At 37.4% G+C, this 14,678-nt stretch overlaps 4 protein-coding genes across 6 annotated transcripts; all 4 read left to right on the plus strand.

Moving 5' to 3' along the window:
• The first annotated feature begins 3,417 nt into the window (after window positions 1-3,417).
• chchd10 (coiled-coil-helix-coiled-coil-helix domain containing 10) lies at window positions 3,418-5,095 on the plus strand. The gene is made up of 4 exons (XM_043220869.1): window positions 3,418-3,619; window positions 4,174-4,402; window positions 4,505-4,646; window positions 4,905-5,095. The coding sequence occupies exons 1-4, from the start codon at window positions 3,576-3,578 to the stop codon at window positions 4,922-4,924; spliced, it is 435 nt and encodes a 144-aa protein (XP_043076804.1). The 5' UTR covers window positions 3,418-3,575; the 3' UTR covers window positions 4,925-5,095.
• A 447-nt stretch (window positions 5,096-5,542) lies between these two features.
• Window positions 5,543-7,205, plus strand: ddt (D-dopachrome tautomerase). Its single transcript, XM_043220870.1, has 3 exons — window positions 5,543-5,752; window positions 5,848-6,023; window positions 6,575-7,205. Exons 1-3 carry the CDS (start codon window positions 5,645-5,647, stop codon window positions 6,645-6,647), a joined length of 357 nt encoding a protein of 118 aa, XP_043076805.1. The 5' UTR covers window positions 5,543-5,644; the 3' UTR covers window positions 6,648-7,205.
• A 508-nt stretch (window positions 7,206-7,713) lies between these two features.
• Window positions 7,714-10,163, plus strand: gstt1b (glutathione S-transferase theta 1b). The gene is made up of 5 exons (XM_043220867.1): window positions 7,714-8,006; window positions 8,344-8,431; window positions 8,828-8,978; window positions 9,158-9,334; window positions 9,449-10,163. Exons 1-5 carry the CDS (start codon window positions 7,895-7,897, stop codon window positions 9,647-9,649), a joined length of 729 nt encoding a protein of 242 aa, XP_043076802.1. The 5' UTR covers window positions 7,714-7,894; the 3' UTR covers window positions 9,650-10,163.
• Window positions 10,164-10,576: 413 nt separating this feature from the next.
• On the plus strand, window positions 10,577-14,615 carry p2rx4a (purinergic receptor P2X, ligand-gated ion channel, 4a). 3 transcript variants are annotated; one of them, XM_043220862.1, is made up of 12 exons: window positions 10,577-11,022; window positions 11,122-11,296; window positions 12,162-12,233; window positions 12,464-12,536; window positions 12,657-12,753; window positions 13,059-13,139; window positions 13,243-13,384; window positions 13,473-13,609; window positions 13,696-13,789; window positions 13,878-13,943; window positions 14,236-14,331; window positions 14,467-14,615. In XM_043220862.1, exons 1-12 carry the CDS (start codon window positions 10,883-10,885, stop codon window positions 14,527-14,529), a joined length of 1,236 nt encoding a protein of 411 aa, XP_043076797.1. In that variant the 5' UTR covers window positions 10,577-10,882; the 3' UTR covers window positions 14,530-14,615. The 3 variants fall into 3 exon arrangements, with proteins under 3 accessions (XP_043076797.1, XP_043076799.1, XP_043076798.1); XM_043220864.1 differs by having other exon boundaries at window positions 10,578-11,022; window positions 14,463-14,615; XM_043220863.1 differs by having other exon boundaries at window positions 10,578-11,022; window positions 11,122-11,269.
• The last annotated feature ends 63 nt before the right edge of the window (window positions 14,616-14,678 follow it).

Here is a 14,678-nt window from a genome sequence, read left to right on the forward strand (position 1 = left end):
TCGGAAACCTCTAACAAACAACAAAAGGTTAGTGAATGCACAAGTGTGTGCATAGTTCGTATTTGCCGCCTGTCATGCCGCAAATAATAACCTAGCGCTCTTTATGCTTTTGCATTTATGCATTCGATCGTATATTTGATTAACGCCATTTTTTGCCAGTCAAACAGCAGGGGTCCATACAGGTTTCCGTACCGGCGCGCGGCTGTTAATGACGTGTTTATTTGCGAAAACTACGTTGATTGAGAACAATAAAGCTAAGATTTCAATCACGAGGACGAGGAGGTTCAAAACAAGTTCTTTTGTGCTGCTGTCAGCCTCTTTCTCGGGTGCGGGGCCCCCTCAGTCTGATAAAATGCAAGCCAGACTCCTCAAACACTCCACCATGCAAGCAGCTTCAACCAGACCCCCGAGGCTCTATTAAACGTCACTCAGTGGCAACATGAAAGAAAGCCCCGTGGAAATGAATCATAGCCTCTACCCCTCCTCACCCTGATCCCTCCATCCCATGTGCCGGTGACCACAAGAAAGAGGATGATGGAGAAGCAGTGGAGGTTATAAAACACACGCTGGCTTTGTGCAGTTTGTCGTTTAGGAGTGATGCAACACGCAAATGTTGGCATGCGCAGCGGTATTTCTGTGTGGTAATACATCCGTCTTTGTGTTTGAATCATCTATAAAGACATATCGCAAATATAACCTGACTGTTGACGGTATTAACTATCATTTAAAAAAAAAACTACCATTTGACAGAAAAATGAAATCCACTACACTATACTAAAAAGCATTAGTTATATTAGTGCTGTACTCATATAAGGTGATTGTAATGGATGACATTCACGCAATATGCACCAGATGTGTTTGTATGAAATGAAAGAGCTGTGTAATATGAGAGATTTTAAAGTACTGATTCGGATAAGCATTGCTGGATCAGAATCATTTACAGAGCTCGTGTATCAAACAGATCTGACGTCGCAATGCACTACATGACTTATGACAGATTTTACATATAAAAATATATGGATGTAAGGCTATTCATTTGTACAGCAAGAGTTTTGGGGGCCTGAAAATGCAAACTTTTGAAAATGTGTTTTAAAGTGTAAACTTTTGATAAATAATACAATGATGTCATGCATGCATATACACATGCATATATTACATGTTTTTAATGAATACCTAAGCATGGGTCATTTTGATGATGTTGATGTCTGAAATAATAATAATAGTAATAATAATAATACATGTTATTTTTCATATAACATACATCTCTATAAGGAATGTGTTTGTTGTTTCCTGAACAACGTAAAAAGCTTGGTAGTGTGTGATCCTCAGTGGTTTAGCATTTGACTTCCTCTGTAACCTTCTAAAATTTGGCATAATCAATCGTACGGTGTATTTAAAACTTATTTAAGTATTTAAAACTTCTGTGCACTTACAAACATTAAAAGTCACTGTGGCCAGGTAATTCCCAGTTCCCCTTGGTTTTTGGGGTCTGGGATCTTTTATTTTTAACTGCTTTTAGACCTTGTGAATCATTCCGGAATTGACCAGGGACGCCTGTGGAGATCAGATGCACGGACCATATGGACACAGTATTTCTATTGAGCCCTAATGGTTCTTTAAGTTCAATCTCATATAAAGTCACTAATACAGAGGTGCAACAGACCGCCTATCATGGTGAAATAAGGCAGAACCTGCAAAGCCTAATGCGCTGTGAATCACTGCCTGCCGTCTGAGATCGGGATGTGAATCATGCCGATTTAAGTAAATTTGAGCTCCCCCGCACCACACACTAAGCAGAAATTATCAGGCCAGCTGTAACCACAGCACAGTTTTGGGCATTATTTGTGCTGTTTTTATCAACATGTTTACGTCCCTGCAAAGCATTTTAGTCAAATTGCACTTTTGCATTTCAGATCACAATTTCTTCTCGGACAAAAATAGGACTAAGATGCCATGTGTGATTTAGGAATTTAAAGTGATAGCTCAGCTAAAATTGATCATTTCTCGCCCTTAAATTATTCCAAAACCTGTATGACTTTCTTGTCTAGAATATAAAAAGGTTATATATATATATATATACCTTCAGAGCTTTTTCAGGCTTTTGCTGCAAAGAATGAATGTCTCAAAACATGTATGAAATGTTAACAGAATAATTGTACATGGCATTCTGGGAAAAGGGTAAATAGTTAGTATTTCTCCAGTTATTTATAGCTAAAAAATAAAACAATAAAGGAATCTCATATAAAATATCTTTAAAAGCAGATGTTGATGTTGAACAGATTTAAAACAGACGCATTTTCTCCTCTAAATAATGTCTGCTAATCTTGCCCCATTTCGACAGTTCAAAAGGCGATGCTTCCGATAATACCGATATTGTAGTGCCATCTAGTGGGATGCTTGTGACATAAGATGATTTAGCGCCTTGAAGCTGCACGCTCAGACCTGCACGCTCAGACCTGCACGCTCAGACCTGCACCCTCAGACCAGCGCTTCCAGACCTATCGTTTTTCCGGACAGTGCCGCCTGCTGTTTGGATAAACGTTTGTTTTGTAGCGTGTGTACCGCAATAATTTCCAACATTATTAAACTTCTAGCAAGTAGCAACATCGGACACGTAAGTAAAGTTATTAATTTTTTTAAAGCGATTACTGAAAATGACCAGGTTTTATAGCATAAATGAAAGTTTATCAACTTATTCCCCCTACAAACTTATATACTATTTTAGTATTTAATTGTAGTTTAGACAGATAGTTTGCCAAAGTAAGGCGTGAATTTTGTTCTCCCCAGTTATTTTTAAACATAATTATTATGTATTATCCTATTATATATTGTCCTATTATAGTAACCTATTATCGCTAACTTAGTGATTGATTTGATCAAAATTACTGTCTAAAGATGGCATTATTCTATAATATTTACAGCTTGTTCTTATTTTCTGCGTTATTGCATCACTCTGGGATACTTAATATGTTTTCTAACAAAATTAAAAACGCTAAAGTAATAATGTTAAAATGTTAAAATAAAATACACATTATATATATATATATATATAATTATTGTTTATAATATATTTTAGTACTATGTAGGTCTACTGTACGTATTACTGTATTACCTACTATTATTTTATACTAATATTGCTAAAAACGTTTCTTTATTAAACAATAAGGAATGCTTTCGGATTTGCAAACCGATGAGTTTAGAAAAAGAAACGGAAAAAAAAGACATGAAATCTGGCTTAACGTCACAAGAGAGAATATTCTACCATGGTAGCTTTGAACATTTTAGAAATCTCATATGGTTACTTATAATACTTTTATATGAAAAAAAAAAACAGTAGCATATGTAAAAAATACAAATAAATAAATAGCATAAAATGAAATTCGCTGCTCTTTTCTAGAACACTGACGCGCGCATGCGCCCCGAGTGTATTACCACACAAGGTCAAACGCACGTGCGTCTGCCGGCTGTCATTCAGCAGTCTCTGCGTGGATAGAGTGGATTTAACTACCTTCGCGCTTGCTTGCGGCTTCATAATAATAACTGGGGATTGATTGCAGTTACGATAAACTTTTGGAATGGCAAGAGGAAGTCGCAGTCGTCCTTCATCGGCACCAGCGAGGTATCTGACGCTTCGCCTGATAGTTTTGTAACGCACTGTAAACCTGCGTTAGCGAGATACAAGCTAACTTTTTAATTAAATGTATGGGTAACGTTAGATATGCCAGCAGTAATCAAGAAAAACACTAGACCGCTCATAAAAAAAAATATTAGGCTGGTTTGCTTATTCCTTTTGCGTATGCCAAATACTTCCAGAGCAGTAGGTGAAAGGTCAAAACAAAAACATGATATTCTGAGTGGAAAACCTTTAATAGCTGCTTAGTATTTATTTATTTAAACGCATTTGTTTATACCTAATGTCCATCATTTGATAGCCTATGACGCAAACCAGGTTTAAGGCTTTATCTTCTTTCCGTCTGAAGTTGCCAAAAGCAGCTCAAAGACATGTCTGCATCACATGGTACTGACTCAGGTTAATGTAACATGCATTCTTCATATCCTGTTTTCTGTGTACATCCTTTACAAGCAAAGCAAGATGAGTCGTTCTACTTTTGTGATATTTTATAGTGGTTTTATACTTAAAGTTGTAAGTATTTCACTTTGTTTTGTTCTCAGTGCTCCTGCCCCATCCTACGCTCCAGCCCCAGCATCACCTCCACCGGTGGCAATGGCCCCTGCCACGGCCCAGCCCAAGCAGCCAGGTCTCATGGCCCAGATGGCCACCACGGCTGCTGGAGTGGCAGTCGGCTCAGCCGTAGGGCACGTGGTGGGCGGTGCCATCACAGGTGCTTTCAGCGGAGGCAGCAGCAGCTCAGAGGCACCCAAACCAGCACCCACATATCAGGTGATGCCTCAAAAATCATCATCATCATCACACTTTTGGCACCGAAAGATGATTATAGCATGAGAGTGGCAACATCCCCTCATCTTTTAATTACGCTTGCAGGAGCCCTCGCGACTTCCACCCTCTCAGTCTGGCCCGTGTCTCTTCGAGGTGAGGCAGTTTCTGGACTGTGCCACGAATCAGGCTGATCTGAGCTTGTGTGAAGGCTTCAATGAAGCTCTTAAGCAGTGCAAACTCTCACATGGTAAGCTTCTCGTCAACGCAGGCATTAGACACGATCCTCATCTATGACTGTACTTACATGCGACTTGTTGCTTGAATCTCTCAGAAAACACCAAAAAAAAATCCAATTTGTATATTTGATTTTAAGTAGACGAAATTACCACAAAAATATTTAGTTGGGAATACTGAAGAACGAGAGCCATGCATGCACTGATGTACTATTACTAACAAAAACCTGTTGCACTTGGAATGACCTTTTGATGACCTTTTGTCCCTTTAGGTGTATCGTCTCTCGTGTGATGGAGAACATGGAAGATATAAACACTAAATGTAGTCAAATATTGGTCCTGAATATCAATATTTCCAGTAGTCAATGTGAATTATGTATGTTTATAGTTTTGAAATACACATTCGTACTTCTGAATGTCTGATCATGTTAATGAGATTGTACAATTAAATACTATTACAATACTATATCTCTTTGACTGTTATTTAAGCATGCATGTCTTTTATAAATCATCACACTGCTCGGTTGCGCATCTTTTAGTCACATTACAGTTTTTTGTCCATTTTGTTAGTCATGGTAATGATTAACAAGCATCTGATAGTTCCAAAACAAAAGCCTGATAACTAGTTATCACTCTTTTCCAAACTAAGTTAAACAGCAGATCTCGATTACGCAACCTAACTCCCTTTGTCACAAATATTGATAGCATTTTTTACTTCACACAAACAAGAAAGAGCAGATTATTTTAATATGCAGCACAAACAACACCGTTTTCTCAAGTTTAATTTACAGTAACATTCATTTTGATAATCCTTAGATCGACCTATTTACATTTCATTCATGCTATTGTCAAAACCTCAAGAGGCGTGAAAGGAATTCGGCACGTTGACCAATCACAGAGCTCGGTGAACAGGCGTCTCTGTCCTTCAACCAATCAGAGGAAGCGGTGTATCACAAGGAAGCAGAGCCACAACGGGTCATTCTCACGCTAGTCACCAGCAGCAACTACTATAATGCCGTTCATAAACGTAGAAACCAATTTACCTGCAAGCAAGTTTCCAGAAGACTTGTTGAAAAGACTGTGCACTACATTGGCTGCAGCTTTGGGGAAACCGGAAGACGTGAGTATTGTAGCATAGGTTATGCAATTGTTCTCTCCACGTTAAATGTCTTGACCTTGATCACAGATGTGTAACGCAGTGGTTAATGTCTTCAGAGGATGAATCTGGTGGTGAAGGCTGACCTGCCGATGATGATCGCGGGGTCCAGCTCCCCGTGTTTGTTGATGTCCTTGTCTGCCATAGGAGTGACTGATACCGCGGAGAAAAATAAGGAACATAGCGCCAAAATCTTCCAGTTTCTAACAGGAGAGCTTGGTCTTAGCGATGATCGGTAAATTAAATCAAATAACGGGTTGAACACATTTTGAATGTACTTGTTACTTACCTACCTCATCATTTGGAAACCTGTTTGAAACTTACAGCGTAGTGCGTAAAATCTAGTACACAGAAAGTAAACGTAAACATTTGAAAGTTACATTTTCTACCAAAATATTGTTGATTGACGTCGCGTTAATGGGCGTGTCTGCTTTCATCCAATAAACTGCTTCCTGAAATGATAATGTCCCACCCCCTTGAAACTTACAATATAGTGCGTAAAATCCAGTACAAAAAGTAAACTTAAACATTTGAAAGTTAGTCTCTACCAACATATTGTTGATTGACGTCGCGTTAATGGGCGTGTCTGCTTTCATCCAATAAATGCTTCCTGAAATTATAATGTCCCACCCCCTTAATTATAAATCCCACCTGGCAGCTTTCATTTTGCATAGAAGCATTGCTACAAAACGGTCTAATTTGGTTTAAATGGGACCTTTGATCAAGCCATTATTTGTGCATATAGCATCTCAATGTTCTGATGTTCTTTTGTTTTATCTTTTGCAGTATTTTGATATTGTTCTACCCTCTGGAACCATGGCAGATTGGAAAGAAAGGAACAGTGATGAGCTTCTTATAAGGCTTCTTTTTTTGTGTGTGATTCCTGTTTGGGATTCAACTAGCTGGACATGCGTTGCTCCTGGGCGATAGGACCGGTTGTTCTTAAGAATACGAATATTTCCTGATCTTCTTGAACAGTAGACTGTGATTTAAAAAATAATCACTTTACTAAGATAAATATAAAATGCATTCAGCGTTTTGATGGGAAATCAATATATCGAATGTCTATTTTTAGACAATAAGGAAAATTAAAGTTATATTGTATAACTAATTGTATGAACTGCTCGTTGTTAGTCAACTTTCCTGAGAAGGTGCCATATTCAACACATCTACGGGTCAAATCAGACCATAGTATCCAGCTTACAAAAACCATAGAAATATCCATAATCGTGTAGTCGGCTCAAAGAGTGAGTTTTGATTTGTCGCATTACTATTTTGATTTGCATAGCACAGAGTAAAAGTGCACACAAAATGTCTTTTTCTCACCGAATTTATCATCAGCTGTGTTTGTCTAGTACGTGGATTTAGAAATTTGATAAAAAATTAAACCGAAAATAAACAAACATTCTTGAATAAAGCAGTTGTGTAATTCATTCGGGTGTATTGGGACAATATGGGTAGCATTTGCTTCCAGGGGCTCTCTTTTCTTGAACACAGATAAACATGAAATGCATTGTAGCTGTGAAATCACATTTACTAGTGACACTGTAGGAACAAATTCTTTAAAGAATACAGGATTATGATTTAGAAGAACCATTAAAAGACTGTGTTTAATTCAGTGTCTTCCTAATATATATATTTTTTACCACCAGCTAAGAGTGCTGAAAACAAATAGCTTATTAGTCTAATATTTCTGCATGGAGGCAATATCTAATTAAAATATGATATTTGAAGAGATTAACCTTTTATATGAACTATCACGATTAAAATACCCTCGAGTTCCGACAGATGGCGCTAATTCCAAGAGAGAAGAATAAAGAAAATAAATTGGTTCGAAGTGTATTACTAAACAAAGTTTTTACATTTTACAGTCAAATTACAGTGCTTGATTTTATGTGTTAGCAATATTAAGGCATTCTGTGTCCTTCGTGATAAGATTTCCAGCATTCAAGATTAGATCGAGCAGTTTCTCAGTTCCCTCAGTTGGCAGAGGGTTTTAGGAACAGAGTTCAGCGGGGTGTGGTGAAGCAGTAACTTATTTGTGCAACGAGGCTCTGTCGTTTCGTTGCAGTTTTCACTGTGCCTTGCTTTAATAAAGAAGACAAAATGTCTTTGGAAATTTACTTGGATCTGTTTTCGCAGCCGTGCCGCTCTGTCTACATCTTTGCCAAGAAAAACAACATCCAGTTCGACTACAAGAAGATCTCGCTTTTTGAAGGTAGCCTGCGAAACCGTGTGTTTTACACTGATTTAGCAGCATTCACAAAACTTCTTCGTAGGAAGGAAAGCTTACAGACGGTATATTGGAAGTTGTTCGCTTTATAATGAAATGCAACAGACATTTCCCTTTTGTTAGATTCCTGTTAGATGTGAGGAAGTCGTGGTTGGACTACAGAATGTAATATTGATACATGCAGATGCGGCTAAAACGAGATTTAAAGCCGTGCACTAATCTGGCAGACAGTCATGCGTTTCCTCCTCGGCTTTTACTTTGTGTCAGTTATGAACAGTGTTCATATCTTTTCCAAAACGTAAATCTGAGATCTGTTCCTCAGGTTATCAGTATAGTGAAGAGTATGGGAAAATCAACCTGCTAAGAAAAGCACCAGCAATCAAAGATGGAGACTTTTGCTTGGCTGAAAGGTATGTGGTCCATGTTTGTTGTTATATATATATATATATATATATATATATATATATATATATATATATATATATATATATATATATATATATATATATATATATATATATGTATATGTATATGTATATATATATATATGTGTGTGTGTGTGTGTGTGTTAGTTTAATATTTAATATTTCAAATTAAAATAATTATGCTTTTATTGTTTTATACAAATTTAATTAAAAATTGCCTTACCGGCATCATTAAACCATTTTAAGTCATTTTGAGGCCCTTTGGAAATTTGTTCTCTGGTTGGAAACCACCATTTCACAATGTAAAAATCAGAGACCTCTGTTTGTTTAGTGCTTCTTGTGAAACTGCTCATTGAATAAATAAGCTGTTACCTCCTGTAGCATTGCGATTATGCTGTACCTGGCTGAGAAGTTCCACACTCCAGACTACTGGTACCCCGCTGACCTGCAGAAGCGTGCTAGAGTGAACGAGTATCTGTCATGGCAACACTCTGCCATACGGATACACGGATCCAAGATTCTCTGGTTCAAGGTGAGTGAAGGATATTTATTCTGTACTGTGGCAAAAAGTTTTAATTTCAGCAGCTCCCAAGCTTATGGTTCACTCCTGTTGTTCTGTGGCCTCGGGATTGAATTTCTACACACTTAACTCCTAGCTTTTTAGTGTAATTGTTTAAAATGGAATTAAGTAGATATCCTGTTTTGCTGCAGCTCTTGATTCCGAAAGCTTTAGGAGTTGAGATCCCTAAGGAAAAGATGGACAACGCAGAAGAGGATCTTAAAACATCGCTGAACCTTTTTGAGGAAAAGTTTCTGCGAGACAAACCGTTCATTGTTGGCGATCAGATCTCATTGGCTGACTTGGTTGCTATTGTGGAAATCATGCAGGTAGGTTATGTATGCAAATTAATATGTTTCGGATGAAGCAATATTATGATCTGAGAACTGAAGGCAGACGATGCCTGACAATCGGTTTATAACCGATAATGCTTTTTGTTTTAGCCTGTAGGTGCCGGTATGGATGTGTTTGAGAACAGACCCAAACTCAAGGCGTGGAAAGATAGAGTCAGAGCCGAAATTGGGGCCGAGCTGTTTGATGAAGCCCACCAGGGAATTCTTTATGCCCAGGAAGCGGTGAAAACCATGGACCCCAAAAAGATGGAGCACTTCAAACCCAAAATTCTGAGATATTTCCTCTCATAAACAAACTGGTTATAGTGTCTGGTTAAAACAAGTCGGTTATTCAGGAAAAAAGTACTTTTATAAGTTTCTAACTACACATTCCATTTTGTAATCAGTAAGAATGAAACCAATTAGCTTAAATTACATATAACATATAGTTTCTAGAGTCTTGCAATCATCAATTTTTCTGTGTGACCTCAAAGAAAAGCAAACTGTGAAATAGCACATTTCCAGCTGTGTTCTCTAAAATTTTGAATTAGCGCTCACACTGTGACCTTATCTTTTGAAAAACTGAGCAATAACACGCAGACACTCAATACAGCATTGTTTCAGAAAATCACTTAACACCCATGGGAAGGAGCTGGGAGGAATGTTTCCTACCTCTGTTTATGAAATGCTATCAGATATTATAACGTTTCCTGCAGAATACTCTGCGCGATAAGGAATAACACGTTTTGCTAATTTCTTGTAGAGAAACAGAGTACATTCAGCATTTCCATCTCTCCGGTATTGTCAATAAATGTATGGTCTGTGATCAGTCTCTGCGGTGTATTTACTTCACCCTCTTCACTATAAGAGTTACTAGATTTAATTCTCTAATTTCTTTCCTACTACATTCAAATGAACTTGTTGGGGTTTGCGGTTTTCTGTTAAGACGAACAGATGCGTAAAACTGGAAAAATAACACGTTTTAGCTCATTTTTCATACAAAGCTGTAAAGCTGCAACATCGGGGAGGAGTTGTAATAGTTTGATTTTATTTTTGTTATTTAGTTTTGAGAGGATCATGACAAACCTTCACTTTATACCTTTAGGTAAGGAATAAAATGCCATACAAAACGGACCTAATTAATTCGTGGGCAGCTATTTTGCTGTAAAATAATAATGAAGAGAGGGGCTCAGTGATAGGTTACTTAACTAGATAAATCAAAACGTGTTTCCTCTGGACACCGTTTTTTTTTATTGTGCGGAAAACAGCAGCGTCGCCATTCCACTAAAAGCGGTTCTTGGCCAGAAGGGAAAAAAAGGGAACCACCTTCTTTGCAAATCGTGAAAAAACTATTAACTATCCCTTTAAAACGTCTTAAGAGGTGCGTGATCTTCAACCTCAGAAAGCGAAACGACATTTCAGCGGGAAGCGTGTAAAGTTTGGGTCGCGTTGAGGCGTCTTAGAAAGTCATTAACTCGCCGAACGTGTGCCTGCAAGTGAACGGGAAGAAAAATAAAAGCGTACTTTTTAATTCAAGCGATCATAATGAGCGAAAAAGGTTGCTGTGATTCAGTAGGTCAGTGTTTTTTCGACTACTACACTTCAAAAATACTGGTGATAAGAAGCAGGAAAGTGGGAACGTTGAATCGGTTCACTCAAGCTTTGGTCATAGCTTACGTCATCGGGTAAGTTCATTTGTTCGTATAATAAATACATGAAGAGCGCAGTTTATACTCCAGTATAATGAAACCGTATTCTTAAACAACCTCGCTGTTCGATTGCAGGTATGTGTGTGTTCTTAAGAAAGGCTACCAGGACACGGACACCGTCCTCAGTTCTGTCACGACCAAAGTGAAAGGCATTGCTCTAACAAACACCAGTGAGCTGGGAGAAAGGGTCTGGGACGTGGCTGACTACATCATCCCACCTCAGGTAGTCCGTCGATTAGACGAAGAGGAGGTACAGGCGATTTAAATGCCCACTTCCCTCACTGGTTCCACCGCTTTCATGGGTCATGAAGAGGATACGGTTGCACCTGCATGCTCACACGCTGTATTGGGTTACCTCTTAACACAATGTGTGTGTGTGTGTGTGTGTGTGTGTGTGTGTGTGTGTGTGTGTGTGTGTGTGTGTGTGTGCGCGCGCGCGGTCTTTTGGAATGTAGCCTACGCGGATTTTGAGCAGCGTCCTTTGGGAAATCGGTGCTGTAAAAAAATATAAAACCTGTGTTTTTCTTAAACTTTATAGGTCCAAAGTCATTCAGACTTTAGTCAATATTTTACTTTTACACATACTCAGTCATAGAGGCTGTCAACCACACACACGCATGTATGTGTGTGTGTGTATATATATATATATATATATATATATATATATATATATATATATATATATATATATATATATATATATATATAAAAAACAAACTTGTAAGCTATTTAGAACCTATACTCATTAGTAAACATTGTGAACAAAACAACATTAGTAAACATTGTGTTGATTTGATTATAGAAACCACAAAATTTGACTATACAAATTTGGTACGCATTAAATAATGTCAAATGAGAACTCATTGCTGAGTTTCTATTAATATGAAGATTTTGTATTTTAATTATTACTGATTTAAATATAATTTATTGGATATAACGTTGATATAACAACTACACAGTAAACATTTGACCATACTCTTTACTGATGGTAGTAAATATAATTCTGCAGTTACGCTGTTTTTAAGGAAATTAAGAGTTCTTGCTTCTGGCATTATGTATTTGAGGAAGTATATTTTTTGGTATCACTTGACATCACGTGTTTTTGAATGTTTCAGGAGGGTGGATCATTCTTTGTGCTGACCAATATGATCATCACCCCAAATCAAACGCAGTCGAAATGTGCTGAGGTCAGTGATTATGGGATGCATAGTACTCTTTTGTCACTAACCAAATAAAACAAACGCTGCTGGTTGAAATCAAATACAAATAGTAATTGTACAATTAAATGATTTGAAACGATAGATAAAAAAAAAAAAAGATTGGAAAAATTATTGCTCAGATTTTGCTCAGACAGTTGCTCAGATCTGTCATTGTCTTGAATCATGTATTTTAATCTCATTTTATCTTTTGTGACTAGAATCCGACCCTAGCATCCATATGCACTTCTCACAGGGACTGCAAAAGAGGCTTCAGTGATGCTCGTGGAGATGGTATAGCTCATACGTTAAATGACATTAACTGTGACTTATGATTTGTGCAGTCCCATCTGTTTAGACAGCCAACATCATTTTGTGTAAATAAAAGAATGCATTCTATTAATTTTTTTCCAGGTGTTCGGACTGGCAGATGTGTCCGTTACAATGACACAGTGAAGACTTGTGAAGTGCTGTCCTGGTGTCCTCTAGAGAAGACTGTTGATCCCCCAAGGTGTATATATATATTTATTATTATTATGGTGAGCGTGATTTCACCAAGTACTGGAACAACATTCCAATCACCCATTTAAATTTTTATCATTTATCATTTCCCACTGATTTTAGGAATACGCCTCGGGTAGGGTGAGGTTTAGGGGCAGGGATTTGGACAGAAATGCTGATCCAGGATCACGTCTTGCTTGGCAAAATCACCGTGTGCGTGTGTGTGTGTGTGTGTGTGTGATTTCTTTTCTTTAGATTTATAACTACATAATGTTGGTAAAGTTGTGTTGTTGTTTTTTTCTTTTGACATTTCAGTCCCCCGCTTCTGGCAGATGCTGAAAACTTTACTGTTCTCATAAAAAATAGCATTCGTTTTCCCAAATTTAACTTCAACAAGTAAGCTTTTTAAATGCATTATCGTTTTTGCTTGGATAGCACAAAAAGCGAATCAATCCTATGCCAGTGTTTTAACTGATTGAAACGTGCTTGTGTCTTACAGAAGGAATATTCTACCAAATATAAATAGCTCCTACTTGACGCAGTGCGTGTTCAATCGTACGACAGACCCTGACTGCCCTATCTTCAGACTCAAAGACATTGTTGAAGAGGCTAAGGAGGATTTTCAGACCGTGGCAGTCCATGTTAGAGACTTCATTTATGTTTGCCTGACATTGCTGAATTAAATTGGCTAACATTTAACGTTTTTTTTCTTTCTTTTTTTTCTTTTAGGGGGGAGTGATGGGAGTGCAGATCAGCTGGGATTGTAACCTTGACATGCCGCAGACCTGGTGTGTGCCTCTCTACACGTTCCGCAGATTAGACAACAAAGACCCTGAAAATAACGTGGCCCCCGGATACAACTTCAGGTGGGAGGTGTTTGCACCTATTAAAAGTGGTTTCTGAGAGGAAATGAGATTTGCATTTTAAATCAGTTTTTATTGAATCTAAACAGATTTGCTAAATATTACAAGGACAGTAGTGGCGCAGAGACTAGGACACTTATCAAGGGTTATGGTATTCGCTTTGATGTCTTGGTATTTGGCCAGGTGAGACACTTTATTCTTTCTAAGTTGTGCAGGTTAACAGTAATTTAGCCATTTAACACGTATTAAAGTACTTTTGTTTCTAACACAGGCAGGAAAATTTAATATCATACCAACACTTCTGAATATAGGTGCTGGCTTGGCACTTTTAGGCCTGGTAAGTATGTTTGTCCTTCATCTCAATACAATCATTTTTAAAATTAGAGCTAGCATTAAAATAAAATTATAATATAAACGCAGTAAAACCGTTTTAAGTGTATATTTCAGCGACATCTCAAACTATGAATATTATAATGATTTTTAAAGAGACATGACATTTTACTGAAGACACGAATAATGACTGCTGCAATCAGAAATAAATTACACTTTAAAATGATAATAATTGTGTTTATAATATTACCAAATATATGCAGCACAGATGAGTGTGACAGATTTGTGGCCCGTTTCAGGTGAATGTTATCTGTGATTGGATTGTCCTGACATTTATGTCAAGAAAGCAACATTACAAAGACCAGAAGTATACATATGTTGATGACTTTGGACTTGTGAGTATTAATAGGGTATTTTAACATACACCTCTGTAACTTTCTATAGTTGGATATTTAAAGTACTTCTTGTGCCTCGTAGTATTTGTTTTGTAATTAAAAAAAACTAACACGAGCTTTCTTTCAATTAGTTAGCCAACGAAGAAACATAGAAGATCTTCAGGCTACAGATTCAACACTAATTATACGCAAATGTAATCAGGAAGTTAATGTATTTCTCAGGTTTACAAAATGAACAGTATAGTCAATGCAATATAATGAATAAAAAATATATTTGGATGAAATTATCTGTGTGGGCTTTTTTTTTTTTTTTTTTGTAGTTATTCGCTGGCTTTGGGTCACGTGGG

Source organism: Puntigrus tetrazona, chromosome 21 (assembly GCF_018831695.1).
Source record: "Puntigrus tetrazona isolate hp1 chromosome 21, ASM1883169v1, whole genome shotgun sequence".
Lineage (NCBI taxonomy): Eukaryota > Metazoa > Chordata > Actinopteri > Cypriniformes > Cyprinidae > Puntigrus > Puntigrus tetrazona.

Bases quoted from the DNA above. Each gene is read 5' to 3' on its own strand.
- ddt (XM_043220870.1), top strand. From the start codon at position 5,645: ATGCCGTTCATAAACGTAGAAACCAATTTACCTGCAAGCAAGTTTCCA. The intron at 5,753-5,847 runs GTGAGTATTGTA...TAATGTCTTCAG, and splicing joins CTTTGGGGAAACCGGAAGAC to AGGATGAATCTGGTGGTGAA. The intron at 6,024-6,574 runs GTAAATTAAATC...TATCTTTTGCAG, and splicing joins CTTGGTCTTAGCGATGATCG to TATTTTGATATTGTTCTACC.
- gstt1b (XM_043220867.1), top strand. From the start codon at position 7,895: ATGTCTTTGGAAATTTACTTGGATCTGTTTTCGCAGCCGTGCCGCTCT. The intron at 8,007-8,343 runs GTAGCCTGCGAA...TCTGTTCCTCAG, and splicing joins GAAGATCTCGCTTTTTGAAG to GTTATCAGTATAGTGAAGAG. The intron at 8,432-8,827 runs GTATGTGGTCCA...TACCTCCTGTAG, and splicing joins GACTTTTGCTTGGCTGAAAG to CATTGCGATTATGCTGTACC.
- chchd10 (XM_043220869.1), top strand. From the start codon at position 3,576: ATGGCAAGAGGAAGTCGCAGTCGTCCTTCATCGGCACCAGCGAG. The intron at 3,620-4,173 runs GTATCTGACGCT...TTTTGTTCTCAG, and splicing joins CCTTCATCGGCACCAGCGAG to TGCTCCTGCCCCATCCTACG. The intron at 4,403-4,504 runs GTGATGCCTCAA...TTACGCTTGCAG, and splicing joins AACCAGCACCCACATATCAG to GAGCCCTCGCGACTTCCACC.
- p2rx4a (XM_043220862.1), top strand. From the start codon at position 10,883: ATGAGCGAAAAAGGTTGCTGTGATTCAGTAGGTCAGTGTTTTTTCGAC. The intron at 12,537-12,656 runs GTATAGCTCATA...ATTTTTTTCCAG, and splicing joins CAGTGATGCTCGTGGAGATG to GTGTTCGGACTGGCAGATGT. The intron at 13,610-13,695 runs GTGGGAGGTGTT...GAATCTAAACAG, and splicing joins GCCCCCGGATACAACTTCAG to ATTTGCTAAATATTACAAGG.